The sequence below is a fragment of the Cyprinus carpio genome, chromosome B2, assembly GCF_018340385.1.
Source record: "Cyprinus carpio isolate SPL01 chromosome B2, ASM1834038v1, whole genome shotgun sequence".
NCBI lineage: Eukaryota > Metazoa > Chordata > Actinopteri > Cypriniformes > Cyprinidae > Cyprinus > Cyprinus carpio.
This window is the reverse complement of record NC_056598.1, coordinates 16,879,368-16,899,178: the sequence shown is the minus strand read 5'-3', so window position 1 is coordinate 16,899,178 and position 19,811 is coordinate 16,879,368. Positions and strand designations below refer to the sequence as shown.

The 19,811-nt window shown below is 38.2% G+C and overlaps 2 protein-coding genes across 7 annotated transcripts in view; both read right to left on the bottom strand.

The window, feature by feature from the left end:
- Positions 1–47: 47 nt before the first annotated feature.
- LOC109060422 (pancreas transcription factor 1 subunit alpha-like) lies at positions 48–1,567 on the bottom strand. Its single transcript, XM_042719307.1, has 2 exons — positions 817–1,567; positions 48–724 (listed from the first exon to the last, which is right to left on the bottom strand). The coding sequence occupies exons 1-2, from the start codon at positions 1,547–1,549 to the stop codon at positions 522–524; spliced, it is 936 nt and encodes a 311-aa protein (XP_042575241.1). The 5' UTR covers positions 1,550–1,567; the 3' UTR covers positions 48–521.
- Positions 1,568–10,280: 8,713 nt separating this feature from the next.
- dlgap1a (discs, large (Drosophila) homolog-associated protein 1a) overlaps positions 10,281–19,811 on the bottom strand; it is a 117,682-nt gene continuing 108,151 nt past the window's right edge. For 4 of the 6 annotated variants that reach the window (XM_042718354.1, XM_042718356.1, XM_042718353.1 and 1 more), the window contains exons 7-12: positions 17,227–17,636; positions 16,852–16,931; positions 14,753–15,171; positions 14,178–14,269; positions 13,790–13,942; positions 10,281–13,192 (exon numbers count right to left, since the gene is read on the bottom strand). In XM_042718354.1, the coding sequence (XP_042574288.1) occupies positions 12,977–13,192; positions 13,790–13,942; positions 14,178–14,269; positions 14,753–15,171; positions 16,852–16,931; positions 17,227–17,636 (1,370 nt within the window). In that variant the 3' untranslated portion in view covers positions 10,281–12,976. Of the gene's footprint in view, positions 13,442–13,789; positions 13,943–14,177; positions 14,270–14,752; positions 15,172–16,851; positions 16,932–17,226; positions 17,637–19,811 lie in introns of all 6 variants that reach the window. The other 2 variants (XR_006154014.1, XM_042718358.1) reach the window with 2 other exon arrangements.

The window sequence follows — 19,811 nt, the reverse complement described above, 5'->3', positions numbered from 1 at the left end:
ACTGACGCTATACTGTTGTACAATTCGAATTATATATACCATGTGATGCTTGTTTGCCTAATTTAATTTAATTTTGGATCATTTTGATATTTTAAACTATTGTTGAGCTTTGAGGAAACTCAAACAATAGATTACAATAGTAATCTCCATATCGGTCCTAGGAATTGTTTTATATAGGCCTGTTGTGGGTACATTGAAAGATTCGGACACATGAGAGTGAAATATTAGACAAATGTATTGAGTCATCATATCAGTATAAATATAGACGATTTTCGTGTTTTGTTTGTGTAAAAATAGGTTTTATTTGACATACAATCCATATTAAATTAGAAAAATATATTACAGCACAATTAAACAATTAAATACGACACAAAATGATTGCCAGTGGCCTTATCTTCAATTCAGACTAAAAAGCTGAAACACAGATAGTAACAATAATACATTACAAATAAACAAAACATGGATATATCCATACAATTCAGTTGTACACAATGTGTATACAGAATAATAATGGCACTGCCTTAGCAAATAAAGTTAAAGGGGGGTTCATTCTCGATGTTGTTGATGGATGATTTTAAGTGCAACTTTCGTGGGTCCTCTGGGGTCCAAACTTTTGCTGTCCTAATGATGTTCTGATCTTTTAACTGCTTCTCGTCAGTCCATGACAGAGAGTGTCCGGCGAGAGGAGGCAAACCGTAGTCTGGGTCATTTGGAGATGGGGATCCTGGAAAAAACGGGCGAGAGCTGTTTAATAACAATAATAATAATAATAACAATAATAATAATAATGAAATAATATAATAATGGTATACATACTTGTTCCTCTGTGGCAAATGATGACTTTTTTAGGTTGGTTTAAAGTATCACTGTGTGGGTTCCGGATCGGCATGTCGGACTGCACAAGTTCTGCAAGGAAGTTAATGTAGCCGATTGCCAGACGTAAAGTGTCAACTTTCGAAAGTCTCTTCTCGTATGGTAGAGTAGGAATGTGAGATCGCAGTCCCTCGAAAGCATCGTTAATGGACTGCATCCTCCGTCGCTCCCGGACGTTGGCAGCTTGACGTAACTGTTGCATCTCCGCTTCGGATCTCATGCGTCTCCGCCTCTTCAGCAAGGGACCGTCTCTGTGAGGGGACAGCTCCGAGGTGCTGTCAGCGCATCCGTACGAGAAAGTCGAAGACGACGAGGAAAAAGAGAAGTTGCCAACGTCACAATAATCTCCGTCCTGTGATATCCGGCTGTCCTTATAATATTCTTGGATTTGATTGGTGAGGAAATCGACGTCCTCATCCAAAAAGTCGTCTGTGTCCAAGTGGTCCCTCGACGAGTGGTCAGTGAAGAAGTCATCGTCGTTGAAATAAGGGGAGGAGAAGGAGTCCAAGCCTGTGAATGGATCCAACACGGAGTCCATTTTTTTGTGCTGTGTTGGTGTTGCCCAGTAACAACAATCGCCGACTATTCGATCTTTCCTCTTGATGCTCAAGAGTTGGTTCAGTTTGAAAGGCGGCACGCGAGGACTCTTATAACTACATCCATAGTCGCGTGCCATTGACCGTAAGCGCCAACCAATGAGCGCTTAGCATCCCCAGCGCCCGCAGCTGAGGCAGCTCACCTTAGGATAAGGCATGTTTACAGGCCACCCCCCCAGTACACGCCCCCTGAGCCCAAAACACCGAGACAGGACATGCTCCTAAATTGTCCACAAAGCGACTGCCTATATTGACAACTGTATCAGAAATATGTCTCCGTCAGTGTCCCAGTCGAATCTTAATAAATGACCAGAATAATTAAAACCATTGTTCTTATATTTTTGTTTTTAAATCATTTTATATCGTTTACATTCACTTTAATCGACCTAAATGACAGAAATATGTGATTTTACAGCGCACTAAATTTTATAATAAAAATAAATAAATATGGAAACCCACGTGTGCATTTAAATAACTGCAATGCACGAATATTTCCAATTAATATATTTAAAATATACTTAATATGCATGCCATCATGCACTCTCAGGGAAAAAAAAGTGCAAAAGCCCTCACTGGTCTTGAGTGGTCTACACTTTCAAAAGGTAGCAAAATGTACCATGTATGAAAAATAAAGGTTCCAAAAGGAGGTTTTCGCATCTATGCCATAGAACAATAATTTTGGGTTCCCCAAAGAAGCACATTTCTTGTTGTTGCACCTTTTGTGCAATAAAAAAGTTTCCATTGATGTTAAAGGTTCTTTATGAAACCATACATGCCATAAAGAACCTTTATTTTTAATATGTAGCCTACCTTTAAGGTTCTAATATGCACCCGTTTAGGGTAAATAAACGTATTATTTAACCATTAATAAACCACTGGAAAAGGTACCAACCCAGTGACAGCTTCCATACATTTTTTTTTTCTTAAAGTCTATGAATTTTCAGATAGTTTTTTTAGTTATTGTATGAATTGTCTAATTTCTCAGTTCCTCTGCTGTTCAACTAACAGACAAGACACGTAACAGCAGGACATGCTGCGCTCTCTTAATTATTGACGCTTAATGTTAGTTTTGTCCTTCCACCATTAACGGTGACTGGGTAAAGTGCACCCAGTTATCACATGTAATTAAGGGGTCAGGGTGAGGCTCCTCTTAAAGCAGGTAACCATTCAAAGGGCGGACTTACCCATTAGGCAAAGGTAGGCGACTGCCTTGGGCCCCCAAAAGCCAAGGGCCCCCTAATGCTTTTCATATAGGAGATGCGCATTAAGCGCGGACACGAGAACGGTTGCTGTTTACGGTGTTTATGCACGACAATCGTCTGCGCGTCCGAGTTGAACGTGCTTCTTGTGTATCCAGCTTGTAGCAAAATAAAATTTTTATGCATCTAAAGCTGACTTGCCGCACGAGCGCGAGGTCCCTCTTTCCCAGCGCGCGCACACTTCTCTCTCTGCGCTCAGCGCGCGGCTGACAGGAGCTGCGCTTTCCGTTAAAAACACTGATATGTTGCTTCTCTAATTTTACATATAAGTATAGCTGAAATCACAGCACAGCTATTGTCTTCAAGCTATTCTGTAGCCTATTTGATTTTTATCAGACGACGGCACGATTATATATTTTTGTGCAGATTAACTTCTCGGAAGGGAGAGCTGGTTAGTCTTAATGGGTCGCGTTTCAGTTACTATTTCATATTCATCCCGTTGTCTGACAACAAACAGTCAAATGTATCAATGAAAACAGTTTTGAGAATTTAGCTGCATCAAAATACAGTATGTGGCACAGAGAGGCAAACAAATGTAATAATAAATAATAAATGTACATTTTTGCATGTTCAGAAGTGAGCTGCCCTGTCATGCGAAAATGCAAACAGGTTTGTGTAAAGTGCTCAGTGCAAAGAAAGAGAAGTAATAGGAAGCTAGTATTTCTGTTTTTTTTTTTTTTTTTCATGTGTCTAATAGACATTAACAAGTTCTTTGAAAAACATCTATGACCTATGAAACATGTCTACTCTTCATGCTCTGTTAACTGGTTTCACTAATAATAAAACATTTATTGCATAAATTAATTTTTGCATTACAAAAATGCCTTAAAAGAAAGTGTTACAGGTGTGCATATTGACACAGAACAATGAGTTTTAAGATATGTCAGAGCAAGATATTTTCAGTTGAGACAGCTCAAACATGCATTTTAGTCTGGGACTAGCTTAAGCCTTGTCTGTGCAACCATGGGGAAAATATTCATTTAAGGTACATTTAGAACAGATAAAAACGTGCAATTAAGTTGCGATTATTCACAAGTTAACTCATGACAATCATGCCATTAATCGTGATTATATATTTTAATTGATTGACAGCCCTAAGTTAAAATGACTAAAATAAAATGTAGGCTTACGCTGGTAACTCACATTTTCATTTTACCTGATAAAGTACCATTTATGAGCTGAGCTGTTTTGTTTAGAGCTGTTACAGTGGGAAACCACTATATTTCTGACTCCAAAAGCACCTCCTACTGGCAGAGAATGAATGTGCATTTTCAATAATCCAGTCTACAGTTTTTGTTCAGACCAATGCGAATATTCACTCACATAAATTCTGTTTTAAATAATAATATAATTTATACTTCTGACTCATCCCAGAAATATAAAGTTTCAGTTTTGAGGTTTATCATTTTATAATTTATTTTGTTTTATGTGAAAACAAAAAAAAACGGTAAATCAATTGCTATTTCGTGGTCTACAACATGAAATAATAAAAGTAATCTGCTAAATGAATAAATGTAAATTAAAGAATCCCATTAGAACATGTACATAAAAAATGTGCAGCAGCAAGCATCACGACAAAAAAGGACCTCGAGGGTTGATCTAGGTAAATGTGTGCAAATGTATAGGGCCCCATTCCTATATTTGCCTGGGGCCCCCAATTAGTCTTCTTCAGTACCCCACGTCACCTTGAGGCTCCTCTTAAAGCAGGTAACCATTCAAGCGCTCACCATTCGCGTGCGCGAAACCCCTTCCATCGGCCTCTTAATTATCAAGACGTGCAGCTATGTTAAAGCCCCATTGATTGTCCACGAGGTCCATACAATACAGCACAAACATTTGTGTATGAGTGATGTCAGTGAAAGGAGCTGTCATTTAAGAGGCAGAAAGGGTAAAGAATAGGTCTCTCATCAATCACGGGATGTAGGATGCCAGGCCGCACGTTTGTATCGAAGCAGTGGACACTCGCCTGTCCAAGAAACAATCAAAAGAATAAGGCAAGAGCTTCAGCGTTAAAGCGGGGGCGTTTGCAGCTTTCAATACGAACAACCTATAGTCACCCTAAACGACCAATTCTATAACAATACGTGTTCTTGAGCAGGCGGAAAAAAACTGAATGGCAAAACAAACATAAAGATGACTCGCACTGAATTGTAGCTAAGAGAAACGCTATTTGAAATACGTCTGCAGAACGACAAATTAGATCACTGTATCTTAGTGTTTTTTTTTTATAAGCCAATGAGCAGCTTTTCAGAAAAAAAGCGTAGGCTAGGCTACTTTAAGATATACATTTTACCTTATGTATCCCTATATGGTAAATAATTAATAATACATAATTTATTAGACAATAGTACTTTTGAAAAGCAGGGTATCGCCACATTGAGAGCTGAGAATGTAAATGTAAAAAAAGTGAGAGAACAAAGGATTAGCTATAAATTAGCTATAAATCATTTAGCCTACAAAAAAAAAAATAATAGCCTAATAAAAAATAAAATAAAAATCTGTAGGGAAGCCTAGGTAAATCCTGCATTCAAACCTCAATGTTAATTTTCCTAAAATTATTTTAAAAACGTTTAAAATAGATTTATTATAAATACCAACTAAATTGCATTTAAAATAATTATTGTAGAGTAAACGCCACGCATTTGAGCGACAAATTCCCATAGATTTCTGTAAGAGATGGAGTTGTGTACTATAAAGTGGTGCTTTAATGTTTTCTTTTAACACGAGACATCATTATACAAGTGGTTGAATAACAAACAAGAATAAATATACCAGCGGAGAAACGACAAGCAGCGGGTACGGTTTTATTATGTAGGGGGCTGGTACTGGCTTTAAGAGCAGTGTGCCTCACAGTGGTCGCCAATGAGGAGGTTTGTAAGACACCTCACAACAAATTATGCCGGTACCTGAGATGCTAACTGGTTGGAGCCCATAAACAACCCTTATTCTCTGCTATTCAAATAAAGATGGAGGGGGTCACTTTGTTAGTAAAAGGGAAAAAAGGGTCTGGTGAGTGTATGGTTGTTGCACCCCGCTGCAAGCTGCAACGCGAGGGACAATCCGTGGGAATCACACCATTTGCGCGCTCTGCACTCAAAGAGACCCACTGCCGGCGCTGAATGAACAGAGCAGCCGTACAGCTTGTATGCTAAAAAGCGTATTTAGAATATTAAAAAAGGTGTTGATAAATGTCTGTTTTTTTTGTAAGAGGACTGTTAATATAATTAATTTATTGCTTGAAAGTTTCAAAATTGACGAGGTGCAAACACACCAGAACTTATTTCTACGTCAATATTGCGTGCATTTCAATTAATAGCCTAATGATTTTGTTTTTCAACATAACATAAATAAGAAATTACACTTAAGGACTATTTACCCAAGAGCACAAAGTTCACGTTCAAGTGCGTAACGCGCATATAAACTGCCCATGAATTGGAATGGTGCACCTGTAGTCCACTGTGGAGCGACACAAGTGGCACCTGAACGCCCACCGGTTGTTCAGCAAAGCGAGTCATTGAGCCATTATGCACAGACAGGACCGTGACCGTCACCTTTGCGCTATCAATTAAGCAATGTCACATATCTCAGCGGCCGCGGCTGCAGACCTTGGGCTGGCATGGGAATAGCAACACATGGATTTTTGAACAGATATTACAGCATTATAAATGAGACGTCTTATTTCAGGTCATGGTACATTACAGTTCACGAGGCGAGTAAAGGCTGCAAGCAGCAGGAAAAGACACGTGAAAAGCTTAAACAACAACAACAACAACAACAATAATAATTTTATTAACAACAATTAAAACATAATTTATACATTATTATTCTTGTGTTTCAGATGCTTTAAAAACAGTTTGGATTAACGAGAGGAAAGTTTATTTAATTCTACATACAGTTGAAATCGCTGCTAATCCGTTTAATCTCTTGTGTCAAACAGGATTAGAGAAAGGATTAGATATAAAGGGAGATTAAATGAATCAATCAATGACAATAACTGGGCTACTTAACAAGGTAATATGGGCTTGATAGTAGGTGCAGCAAACCTCTTGAACCGCCAATGTTCTGGCGACATGATTTTGACATGGCTTCTCTGAAAGACATTTCGTGGGCCATTTTAAAAATATCTATTTTCAGAAAAAAAAAAAATAGCCAACAGTGGTTAAAACAAAAGCCGCGCGATGTGAGTGGCATTGGTCCTCGCGTGTTGGGTAGTGTAAAACGATAAAAGGCACCGCACTTTGTCGACGCGCCTGTCAAGTGGCTTTCATTGTTTCCACACTTTACATTTATTGACCTGGTATTCAAAAAGGTTGACTGGTAGACAACTATTGACTACAGGAGCTTCGCGTTTTCACGGCCTCTTTGAAGGGTCATAGATGTTAGGAGCGCAAGCTGCAGAACACTGGGGATCCCTGGGAATCCAGCCACATGCGCCAGAGCAACAGGAGCAGCAACAGCGCACCGAGCGCTCGTTCTCCAGCTTGCCAGACAAATTAGAACGGCAGTCGTGGGGTGTGGAGGGATCCCTGCATTCACAGGGATGAACAAATAAAACGTTCTTTCTTAAGTGCCACATCACACGGGGACGCATTGTCCCTTAATGTGTCAAGAAAGGCAATGGTTTATTCTTCATTAGCCTATCAGCCAGACTCAGCATCTCAATGTAGCCAATATCTACTGTAGCAAAGATATTTGATCGAATAAAAACTTCGATTAAACCCATTAAAGGAAGACATATTTATCCTATTAAAAGCATCAGTTTCACAGATCAGGAACTGGGGAATGTAGTTGGAAGCGTATAGGCTAATCATAATCCCCTCAAAAGCGTAAACAGCACCTATAAAAGTGTTACATAGTTATTATTACGTTTATCCTCGCGGAGATTAAGAGGATTATTGATTCACTACGTCCTAGACTAATTGATTTGTCTATCTGTGTTAATCTGAAAATATGGCTGCCCGCAGGCTGTTTCAGATTAGTGAGGTGTTTGTCTTATAGCGTCCAGCAAATAAACCTCAGGAAAAGAGGAGCGCGGGGCGGGGGGTGGAGGGTGGAGGGTCGCCCGTATCACTGCATTAGTTTTATTCCTATATCTCTTCATTATTCATCCTGCAAAATAATGAACTACAAAGAAGTCTTACATCTCAGCAACCACCGACAAGTTTAAAAATTCAAACTTGAATAATACAAATTAAGAATCTTTTCTTTTTCGTATATCATGAAACGAAGTCATAAGTGCTACATGGATAGTGGAATGTAAAAAAAAAGTTTCACAAGCCAACAAGTAAATTTTTATTTTTAAGCAGAACGAATGGGAGCTGTCAGGTGCAAAGGTGCTGAAGGTCCAAATTTCGCAACATTTCTAGTTCGTCAACACGCACACACAAAAACAGTGCTAAAATCTTGCCAAAATATGAACACCGATATGAAACAAACCTAATATAATTAAGGGAAAATTTAATACAATTATTAGCCTATGTATTCCCTGTAAAATTTGGCTCATGACAAATTACAACCTAGTTGATTTATTCTGTGCGACCAAACAAAACAGCCAAACTGTTTAATTGTAGAAGAGTAAAGAAAAAGCCTTCAAAATAAGATATTTTATTACCATTTAAAACAAACAGACATTATGCACAACATAACATCTGACAATTTTGATAATGCATAAACAACTGCGGAGGTGTGATATTTCAAGCCAATGAACAAACACGAAAAGGGCATAATATTGTATGCTACTTAATATTAGTCATATGCGACGTGATTTATACGCCAAAAATACAACAACGTTTCACCGCGCACGGCCTTTGACGTCAACAATATATGGAAAAAGATTTACCACGAAATTTTCAATGTCCAAACTATGCACGGTTTTATTGTTAGTTACAATTTATTACCTGCATTAGTCATAGGCTAGTTTTGATCGTGGTCCTCCAAATGAGAATCACTGACTGAAAGACTGATTTTTTTGGTTAATTTTTTAAATTTAATTAAAGTACGTTCATATTAATTAGTCCAAGCTCTTTTTACGATTTGACCTATATGTTAAGGTTATGAACATAATGAACTAAAAGAGGAAAAGACAAATATCAATATTTATATGCAATTTAATTCAAGAAAGCTATATTTATTATTTGCAAAAACGATAACACAAGGCCCAGTTTAAGCCATCAAGAGTGCCAAATGTGCCTTTTTGCGTGGTTTACACTTAACATGAAAGCGCAAAATATTCATGTCGCAGTCAGTTCTACAAGTAGCCTACTGAAATGTTGCCTTTGTGTCAAGCAACTTTATTTTACTTGTTTGTCTATTTTATGAAGCATTTTTTTTTTCACTAAGGCCGCATTCGTGCGATTCCTGGCAGTCACAAGGACATGGTGACCCCATGCGGTGCTGTCAGAAATATTTGATCTTTTCATTTTTCAATTTGCGGTTTTCTTGCAGGTGACTGACCGAACCCCAGAGCAAGATATTCATTCAGGTAGACACTGGTTACCTAATGATACTTTTGGGAAACAGTCAACAATCCCAACATGATTCGTGCAATCGTTTTCAAAAGGGGTCCTAATTATGTTTAACTATCAAATAAAAGCTAATTTATAAAATACCTTAGCACAGTTAGTATAGATGTGCTTTACTGTATATGGCGGCGTTGCAAGGTGCATAAGATCAACAAGTGCTTTGTTGCTGGATCCTCAGTGACGCCTAGTGTTGGAAGATAGCACTGTCGTATTACATCTCAAGAACGGGGAACAGTGTCACAATTTGACATTACATTGCACATTGTATATGGCCTGATCACATAGGCCTACAGAATTCATAACACTGGTTTCCTCAGTAAGCCGCATAAAGCTATCATACTTGTTTGTTGCGATATGAGTTATGCACAGACGATTTGAGGAATAATGAGGAATATTAGCTTTGCAAGCACCCTTCTTCCTCCACGCAGTTCAGCCAGCAATAAAGATGCTTACCTAGTCTGACTTACCTGTAAAGAATCCCACTAGTTCTCTTAAAATCCCCCATCTCATGAATATGAAGCCATTGTTTATGTTGTACTGCCTGTCTTTATAGGCCTACTTCTGAAATTCGTACCATTGGCCTAGTATTTTCTTTCGTTACAGCGCCTCCTTTTGTTCTAACTGGGTATTTGCCGCTAAACAACACCACAAGTGTGAATTCGAGTGAATTGGGACATTTTTCCCCCAATCTTCTCATTGGCAAAAGCGTCTAATTTGACCTGAATTCACTCCAAGGTAGTCCCGCTAAAAACTAGGACTATAAATGTTATATATGAAAAAAAGAGCTTAGATTCCACTGAGAAATATCCAATGTTCCCGTAAAAGCCGCCTGAACAGTAATATTTTACAAGGCAGCAAAATTATGACAACCAGCCTTTTCGTTACAAACCCAGTGTTTCCTACATCACTAAGGTTTTAAATTCATAATAATATCTAACAAATATATATCAAAAATGGTGACAATATTGCAAAAAAATAAACTTTTTTTTATGTATATTGTTTGTGTATTTTGTAATACATTTCAAGACAAATAAAGTTTGAAGAATTTATTCTTTGTTCATTGTATGTATGCACATATAATGTTTATACATACAGTACAACATATTCACAATATGAGGGCGGCATGACAGATCACTAAACAGAATCGAAACAGTATAAAATAAACCCTAAATAGATAAGACAAATAAATAAGTACATAAATAAACAATAGTATAAATTAGATATATATCTATAGGACTCTTATTGTGTCTGCATGCTTACAGGAACATCCTCATCATTGTTTTCTTGTACAAACAATATAGACTAAAATAAGAACAAGGGGCTTTGATACTGTACACGAGTTCATGAGGCTACTTGACTTCAACCAACAGAAAAAATTCAAAGATTGTGTTAACCAATAAAATCAGGAAGCACTTTTATACACTCTCTCTCACACACACACGATGCACACAGGCTCACATACACCCCTTTTTACCATAAAGATACATACATTCTTCAAAACACAAACAGACTCACACCTGTGTGCACTGAACACGCAAACACGCTCACAAAAACACACGTAAAACATCACTACTGGGAGACCCTGAATTTGCTGCACTCACTTCACCTCTGTCTTTTCCTGAGAGTTTAACGCTAGTTTAGCTCACCTGACACGACCGATCAGGCAGAGTCACACGGTCCTCTCAGAGTCACAACCCTTTTGAGCACAAAGCTTACAAAAAACTTCCCCCCGTGCCCCAACACAGTATTAAAACACATTAAATGAAGTCACTGAAATTGCTACTGGAAAGACATAATCTCGTGAACGATGAAAAGCTTGCATTTTATTAAAACTCCCCTTCTAGTGTCACTTTTTTGCAGTCGTCTCATTGAAGTACCTCTACTTGTCTACATAAAAATCCACAGAAGGCCCCAAATCTATGTTAGAAAAATGATTAGTAAGATTATTTGTATTTAATACACTAAAGAATATAATAATGTGCCTAAATGTCCCACGTATGACTAAAGAGGATTTAAAATAAGAACTATTCATGAGTGGCCATTGATAAGCATTCACAATAGCAAGCATCAGAATGGCAAGAAACAGAAATGGCTACAGAATAGTGAAGGCATCTTTTCATTAGCAATGAATCAGTTTTACAGAATCTCTACATCAAAATAATGTAGGAATATTAGAATTTCTTACGAGTATTGCTTTTAGCTCAACATATGGTCATCATTTTCCAATTGTACGACAAAAAAAAAAGGGCCGGGATAGAAGCAGGAAAGAACTGCTAGCAGTTCTTCTGCTCTTCTGAGAAAACAGAAATGCTAAAAAACCAACAGGATACAGTATTTCCTAGAGGGACTGAGAGAGCGAGTTTACCTACTTCACATGGCTAGGAACATAATTCACTATGATCACATCTCTTTAGATCATCAGATTAAGACAGCGTGTGAAAGAGAAAGACAAATGGAACGACTGGAGAAGTAAAACATTAAACCTGCTATAACATTCCTTCAACTCTTAAGGAAAAAGGTACAGACAGATTATATTACAAACACCCAGCTTGTGTGATAAGTCTGTGTAAAACTGTTAAATGATAAATTATATACGTGTGTATATGCTCATATTTATCTACAAGGTGAACGAGAGAGGTTGTTATGCACGTGTGCATGTGTAACCATGTCTATTATGTGTTTACAAACAAACTGAATGTAACCACACATGCATAAAAAAGAGTGTATATAAAGTGGCTGAGCTGTGTGAATGATCTAGTCATAGATTTTATTCAGGGTAGAAATATTTAATTTGACACAAATACAAGCGAGGCTGTGAGGGACAGTTCTGCTGTATATCCAGCAGTATATAATTACACACTGCAAAAGTCATATTCTTGACGAGATGAGAGTTTTTGACATATTTTCTAGTAAAACTATATTGAAATCTTTGAAACAAGATGAATTGAGAAGCATGACTGCATAAGACATAATGTATCTTTAAAACTAGTATACTTTGTGTAAAAGCACTGGCATATTCTTTAACTTTTTAAAACAATCTTTAAAACAAGTGAAAAAAAATTAGCCAGTGTTCAAGGACAAAAAGGCTCGGGGCCAGTTATTTTTCTCTGAAAGAAATTAATATTTTTATTCAGGAAGAATGCCTTAAATTGATCCAAAGTGAGCGTTCTGTAAAGTCATCAGTAGCGTTACGAAAGATTCCATTTCAAATAAATTCTGCTTTTGTAACTTTCGATTTGTCTAAGAAATCTGCAAAAGAGATCGGTAGTATATTTTCAAGACAAACTATGAAAACAGTTTTTCATATTTTATGCAGTGCTGCTTCTCAAATAAAAAATCTGAATATTCATACTGAAAAAAGTACAAAACGAAAGTCCCTCGATCATTTCCACCACAGGATGTTCAGGTCGTACAGATTTTCATAAACCCTGAAATAGTCTTTCCCAAAAAACAGCCTTGTTTTCACTTGTGTAAAATTAAACAAGTCATTTGTCCTGAAGTCTTAAGGGTCATAGAAATATGATGTAGATCTATCTTGGATGTCATTTGTTTCAGTAATGAAAGGTCAAATTACTACTACTGTGCTATCATGGTGCTGGTGTATGTCGCTCCTAATATACAGTGATCTTAGCATTAGGCAAGTATAGATCTGTGTGACGTGTTGTGCTCGCGGCGGATTTCTGCACTTGGGCGTTCCTGTGTGAGTGCATTTTGGCATTTGGCAGTTTCATAATCTGGTCTGGGCTTCAGGTATATAGATCTCGATGCTGTCTGCGCTTTCTGTGGCCGAGTTCTGCCGTACCGAAGCAGCTCGTTTGGCCGCCATCAAACGCTTGCGCGCCTCCTGACGCTGCTTCTCGGTGCTTTCCAGCGAGCGATCTCTGGCCAGGGGAGGGTGGCCTTTCGGGGGTTTCTTTGGCACTGGGGGAGGCAGCCTTCTCTCCTGAACAGGGATGACAAACAGTCAGTTAGCCGCTGCGGCGGGCGGGCGGAGAAAGACGAGCCCAGACAGCAATATGGCACACCTGCACACAGACAGCGCTAAGGCCAGCCGCGGCTAGCGTTACGGAGCGAAGCTAACGCTTCCGCGGCCGACTGCGTGCGGTAAGAGAGCGGCCCGGCGGGGGTGAGAGGTTGGGGGCCGCTGCCCCCATGGTGCGTGCCGGATGGAATGACTTCTGAAAACAGCTCACTGTCAAACAAACAAACAAACAAAGCAAACATGAAGAGGATGTCAGGAAATTAAGAGTGAGTGAAACATTCACAGTCACATTAGACCAACAGACTGACATGAGCCGCAGGGACACAACAGTAACACTTCCGGAGGTAAATATTTTGAATAATATTGTGGATTTTGGAGGTTTTTTATTGCCAGTGCCCACACTTGAATGCATAATATCACACTACAGAAGCAACAGACCATGCACATGAATGAAAAAAACAAAACGCAACGCTGCCCTGCGATCAGGCAGCTAGCATGTCTGGATTCTTATTCTTCTTCTGTCAGTGACTCTGTACTGATTCTGCAAGTTTGTTGTACCTTTCTCTCGGGGGGGTCGAGGGGTCTCCAGTTGTTGGCTTTGAGCTGGTGAAGCTCATCAAACTTTAAGCTGATATTCTCAATGGAAAGTTGAAGCATGTCCCAGAACCCTGCCAGATCTTGAGCCACTGGCCGTGGGTGAGCGTTTGGGTTCTGTTAAGCCAAGAGAAGGAACAAAAGTGGAACTTTTTAAAGAGACAATAGCGTCATTAATTAGCTCAAGTTGCTTACACAATAACAGTCTAAAGTTCATCAATTTCAAAACAAGTTCAAATCAGCTATAAACAGTTTCTTATTCACCTCAAGTCAGTTCAATGCTGCTTCAATTGACAGTTTAAGTTGATTCGGTCAAATAAACGTTTACTCTATCATTCCTACTAGTACTCACCAGATTTTCCTCACACAGTTCCCTGAACTGCTGAAACTTCTGGGAAATAAGCAGCTGTGCACTTCCCACTGCACTGCGGATCTTCCCCAGGACTGAACATCACACACAAAAACAAACAGGTGAGCATCAGAAACATGCGTAACAGCCCTACAGCAATAGAAATGTAGAATTCTGCTCCTTCTGAGACTTGAAAAAAAAATCTATTAAGCTCAATTATGATTATTACATTTAGGAGAGCCTACAGAGATAGGTTTATTGTCAAGAAAACACTGCGTGGACCAGGACGTCCAGCAGGGGGCAGATTACTTCAATGCAGATGAGATTAATTCAATAAATAGTTGTTGCATTTTTGCCTGTGCCATTTCAGCAAAAATTTCTGCATCCTTAATCATCCATATTTAATTTGATGTAAGTTAATACAGCTTAAAATGTCATTATTTTCACATGCCAGTTGGTCACTTAAACAATACACAGAACATACAAAACTAACTAGAATGTTAAAAAAAGGTATTTTACTTTCTTTAAAGATGGTTGGCCTACTAGAAGCCTTCATTATGGGTAAACCAAACACTAACTTTCATCAGGTAGCTTGTTCTCCTTCTCATCGTGCTCCATCTGCCTGCACCAGCCCTCCATACGTTCAGTCTCCGCCTGCAGCAGCTTCAGGAACCAGCGGCCGTCTCGCTGACACACCGAGCGGCCCACGGCTTCCAAGGGATCTTCCGTTACGCTATCGATCCAAGGGTCAGGTGGAGGCAGGATGGAGGGATCAAAGCCAACGTCCTCATACTCATCTGAGGTGCAGGCGTGGTAGTGATTCCCTGAGCCCTGGATGCTGACGGTGGAGGTGGCGGCATCACGTGAGTACTGCCGGGACAAGCAGCCCGAGGAGGGGAAATCTGTGACAGGAGATTCAGCTGGTGTGTAGTCCGGAGTGTCCAGATCAGCCTGTACTGCTGCCGTCACGCTGTTTGAGCGCTTGAACCGCCGGTGACTGAGACCACGAAAAAGACAGAAAGAAAGGTTTCATTCAAATGTAGATAAAAAGACAACTCATAGATACAGTGACTGCACACTCTTCTATGAAGAAAATGGTTTAAATTTCTGAGTTAATATGAATTAATATGAAATTATTTTATTGAATTGTATTAAAAATGTATTTTATTTAGATTTTATTTTTATTTAGATTTTATTAAAAAATATATTTTTTTCATTATCATGTCTAAGTATTCTTACATGCCACTGACTCATAAGCAGTAGTCTCAGATTCTGTCTACATAGACATCATGTATACCACAAAATTAACTTGTTTGAGATGCTCTTGTTGGCACAAACATCATTAACAGCCATTTATTTGGCAGACAAATTGCAGCACTCAAGTGACCTGCAAAAGAGACTCATTTAAAGCACACAGCTAGTGATAATTTAATAAAAATGATGTAGCAAACATGAAAATTGCATAAAACAATGCATCTTTTAAATCTTATTTCCTGTCAACACTTTTCAGTAATGAAATAATAAACATTTAAACTCTCTGTTTCTCAGCTTGTCAATGAATTGAGGGATTGCCTTATGTAGTGGTACTTCCAATTTAGGCAAAAATTAGGCTGCATAATCTGTTGTCTACAATTTGCGACAACAGGAGCACGTCTATGGTGCCTAAAAATACTGTCTAGCTAGGCAGTTTTGAGAAGAGCCATAGTGTGCCAACTTCAGCGCTCTGGGATAATCCTGTCCCTGCTCAATAAATTTAATAAAGTGAAAGTGTGTCCATAATACAGAGTTTCTGAATCCTTGATTTTAATGCACTCTCTCACCATATGTAGCGTGCAATATAACAGCTGAAGAGGATAAACAATACTTTTCAGAAAGCAATATGCAATATGAACTTTGAACCACTGCATTCATCTGTGGATTGAAGCAATTTGATAAAACCCACAGATGAAACACATTTAAGACAAAGATAATTAATTGAGAGGAAATGGAGCAATAACGGACACAATTGCAAAAGTGGAACTATAAACTATACACAACTGCAATGGTGCAGCCAAGTATAAAAGAATGGAGTCACCAAATGTGAAATATTTTATTTTTGTTTGTTAAAAAAAAAATCAATATTGGCCACTAATATGAATATTGTGGGAATCCTCAATGTTTATGATTGTTTCAGCCCTGAATCACTGGATGCTAATTTAACAAACAGCACAGATTTACTGTGTTAGATACACTTTTTTTTTTTTTTTTTTTTTTGAGAAAGAAATTACTTTACTCTCATTTTGTTTAAGATGCATCCTTGATGAATAAATGTGCCAAAGTAAAATAATGTTACAAAAGATTTATATTTCAAATAAACACTGTTCAACATTCTAATCATCAAAAAACATGGTTTCCACAAAAATATTAAGCAGCACAACTGTTTTAACATTGATAATAATAAGAAATGTTTCTTGAGCACCAAATCAGCATATTAGAATGATTTCTGAAGCATCACGTGACACTGAAAACTGGAGTAATGGCTAAAGGAAATTCAGCTTTGCCAACACAGGATTAAATTACATTTTATATATACTTAAATAAAAAGCTATAAATAGTAAATATATTTTATAGTATTGCTAAAGTGAAAGTGACTCTGGGGTGCTATCTGTTCCTGAAACACAAGCACACACAGACTCACCCATGCTCTTCTTCAACCTGAATCCCCACTGACTGAAACTTGGACTGGTCCTCCAGTTCCTGGTCCTCAGGCCCATCCACCTGTTTAAACACATCACACAGTAAACCGGCCACCTCCACAGTCATCTGAAGAATCATCGACCTCAGGGAGAAGTAAACAAATCTCCAACTCACCCTGTGTGGGTTTGTATACAGAAATAAAAAGACCAGCTCGTGAAACACTGAACTTGTATGAATATATATTTTGTGTACAAACACCTGATAAAAACATTATAGTGGATAATACAACTAAATCTTGTTCTAATAGCCAGCAGGAACATCTCAGCAGCGTTTAGGAGAAGAGTAAACAATAAGAACAACTCTGAATCTCACTCACCTGGATGCCAATAGAAAGGCATCTGCTCTTCCTGAGCACATCCCTGCGGATGTTATCCAGGGCCGGTATGGGAATGGGGACGGGCACAGGCATAGGCATGGGCAGCGGAGAGGGAGGGGTAGTGCTGATGGTGATGGTGCTGTTACTGACGTGTTGACTGGCAGGGCCGTGGATCTGAGCATTGGCCGCCTCGATGGCTGCCGTCAGCGCTTTCATGCTGTCAATGCTCTCGGTGGAATTGCTCAGGCCAGAGTGGAGGATGGGCTCACCCCCCGTCCCGGGACCGTCCATGTAAGCGTCCTGCGCAGACTCAGTGCTGCTCTGGGCCGTGATGGAGATGAAGGGCTTGGTGGAGGTGCGAGGAGGTACCGGCGGAGGAGTCTTCTTGTAGGTGGTGATACATGATGATACTGTAGAAAGAAAAGTACACTTATTCATTTCTCAGATTACAAATATAGATACATGAAAAAAGTATGTAAACAGTAAAGAGTAAAAGATTAGAATGGAAACAGATATAAGAACAAAAAACGTTTATATTAAGTGTGAGGATACATTAACTAATTCACCATGGTTGTCTCCAAAAAAAAAAAAAAAAAAAATCACTATTGACCACTAATTTGAATATTGTGGGCATCCTCAATGTCTATTATGGTTTCAGCCCTGAATCACTGGATGGATCACTGGATACACTACTTTTTTTTTTTTTTTTTTGAGAGAGAGAGAGAGAGAGAGAGAGAGAGAGAGAGAGAGAGAAAGAGAGAGAGAGCGAAATAAATTATCAATCATTATCCATTAATTTTTATGCATATTAAAGTGCCCCTATTATGGATTTTTGAAAATTACCTTTCATGCAGTGTCTAACACAGCTATAAGTGAATGAAAACATCCTGCAAAGTTTTATATCTGAAAGTGCACCGTGTATAAAGTTACTGTCTCTCAAAAGAAAGAGTCGACTGAATAATTTAAACAAGTTGTTTTTAAAATGTTGACGTCAGCATGAAACATTAGCATATTGCCCACCCACTTGTTGCATGCATTCCAGCTTTTGGAGCATTAAAAATAGCCGTTTCCCTGGTAACGGCTGTACACAAAGCAGCACTGCGCTCACAAATGCTGCTTTAAATGAAATCGACCGATCGGACCAATCACCGCAGATTAGTCTCACGCAAAGGATGGGGTTTGAAAAATAAAGGTAAAGATACATGCATATTATAAGAAAATGAAAGTGTTTTTTGACCTTGCATGCATGTCAACCTGTTGTTGGGGACTCCCAAAACCAAAATATGAACCTTTCATAGCCCATACTAAGGGCACTTTAAAAGACACTTTAGGACATTTATAATGTTGCAAAAGATTTCAGTTTTTTTTCTATTCTAAAACAAACACACAAACAAACAAATCACTACTCTTTAAAAGTTTGGGGTTGGTATGATTTTTTCAAATGTTTTTGAAAAAGTCCCTTATGCCCACCAAAGCTGCATTTATTTGATCAAAAATACATTAAAAACTGTAATATTGTGAAATTTTGTATTTAAAATACCTTAATCATTCAGAAATCATTCCGACATGCTTATTTGAAACATTTCTTATTATTATGTTTTTTACAAGATGTTTATATATATGAAGAGTTTGGTTCCAAAACGCTATAAATCCAAAATTGTTAAATTGAGAAAAAAGGCATTTTCTTTCCCAAAAGACTGTTTGTATGAAAACTGTTATTTTCTGTTTCAAACTGTAATATATCATTATGAGTTTGTAATAACATAAAAAAATCAAATCCATATTCTGATTTTAAACATTTATTAAACAAAGACATTTTTTTTCTCCAAAATGCAATATATCCATAACACGTTTTTCCCCAAAATGCTACAAATCCATTTCATCAACAAAAACTCACTTTCTGTATGAAATTGAGCAAAGAAATAACAATAAATAACAAGGAAAGGTTGTCTATACATATGACAAACCCCCAAAAAACTTGAACAACATCACTTATATTAAACCATTAAACCAATTTTTAAAAGTACATTCATCTCGCTGCCTTTTTCAGATTGCATTCATTTCAGTCTGATATTAATGCTGTTAATAGCACCAATTTCAAATTCATCCTGAACTCATACGTAACATTAGAGCAAAATTTTGTTTCTGTTGCATTCATCTTGTTATTCTGTACATTACATTCATTAAATTTTCAAAACAATGTACGAAACTGTACAATTATTAAAGGAGCCCTATGTAGGATTGTGGCCTAAACTGGTACTGCAATCACTATAAAAATACTGTAGAGCGGTGTATCCCCTCCCCCTACCCACTGACTCGAGGTTGCCAGATGAGCTGCAGGATTCAGCAGAAACGTAGGCTGCTTCAATGAGCTTCCAATGGCAAGTATAAGTACAGTACGTCCATGTGAGCTAACGTTATGTTACTTTGAACAAACATGCATAACTTTGTTCGACTGTCATGAATATATGAAATGTCCATTGACATCAAGTACAAGTTAGCCAAGCATAGATGAATCTTACCTGTCCAGGAGAAAATTAGCAACGTTGGCGTCTGTGTTCAAATTCTTCTCCGTTTTCAGCCGT

What these genes read in the sequence shown, in the direction of transcription:
- LOC109060422 (XM_042719307.1), bottom strand. Translation starts at nt 1,549, where the DNA reads ATGGCACGCGACTATGGATGTAGTTATAAGAGTCCTCGCGTGCCGCCT. An exon ending in CATTTGCCACAGAGGAACAA is followed by an intron (nt 725 to 816) that starts GTATGTATACCA and finishes CGTTTTTTCCAG; the next exon opens with GATCCCCATCTCCAAATGAC.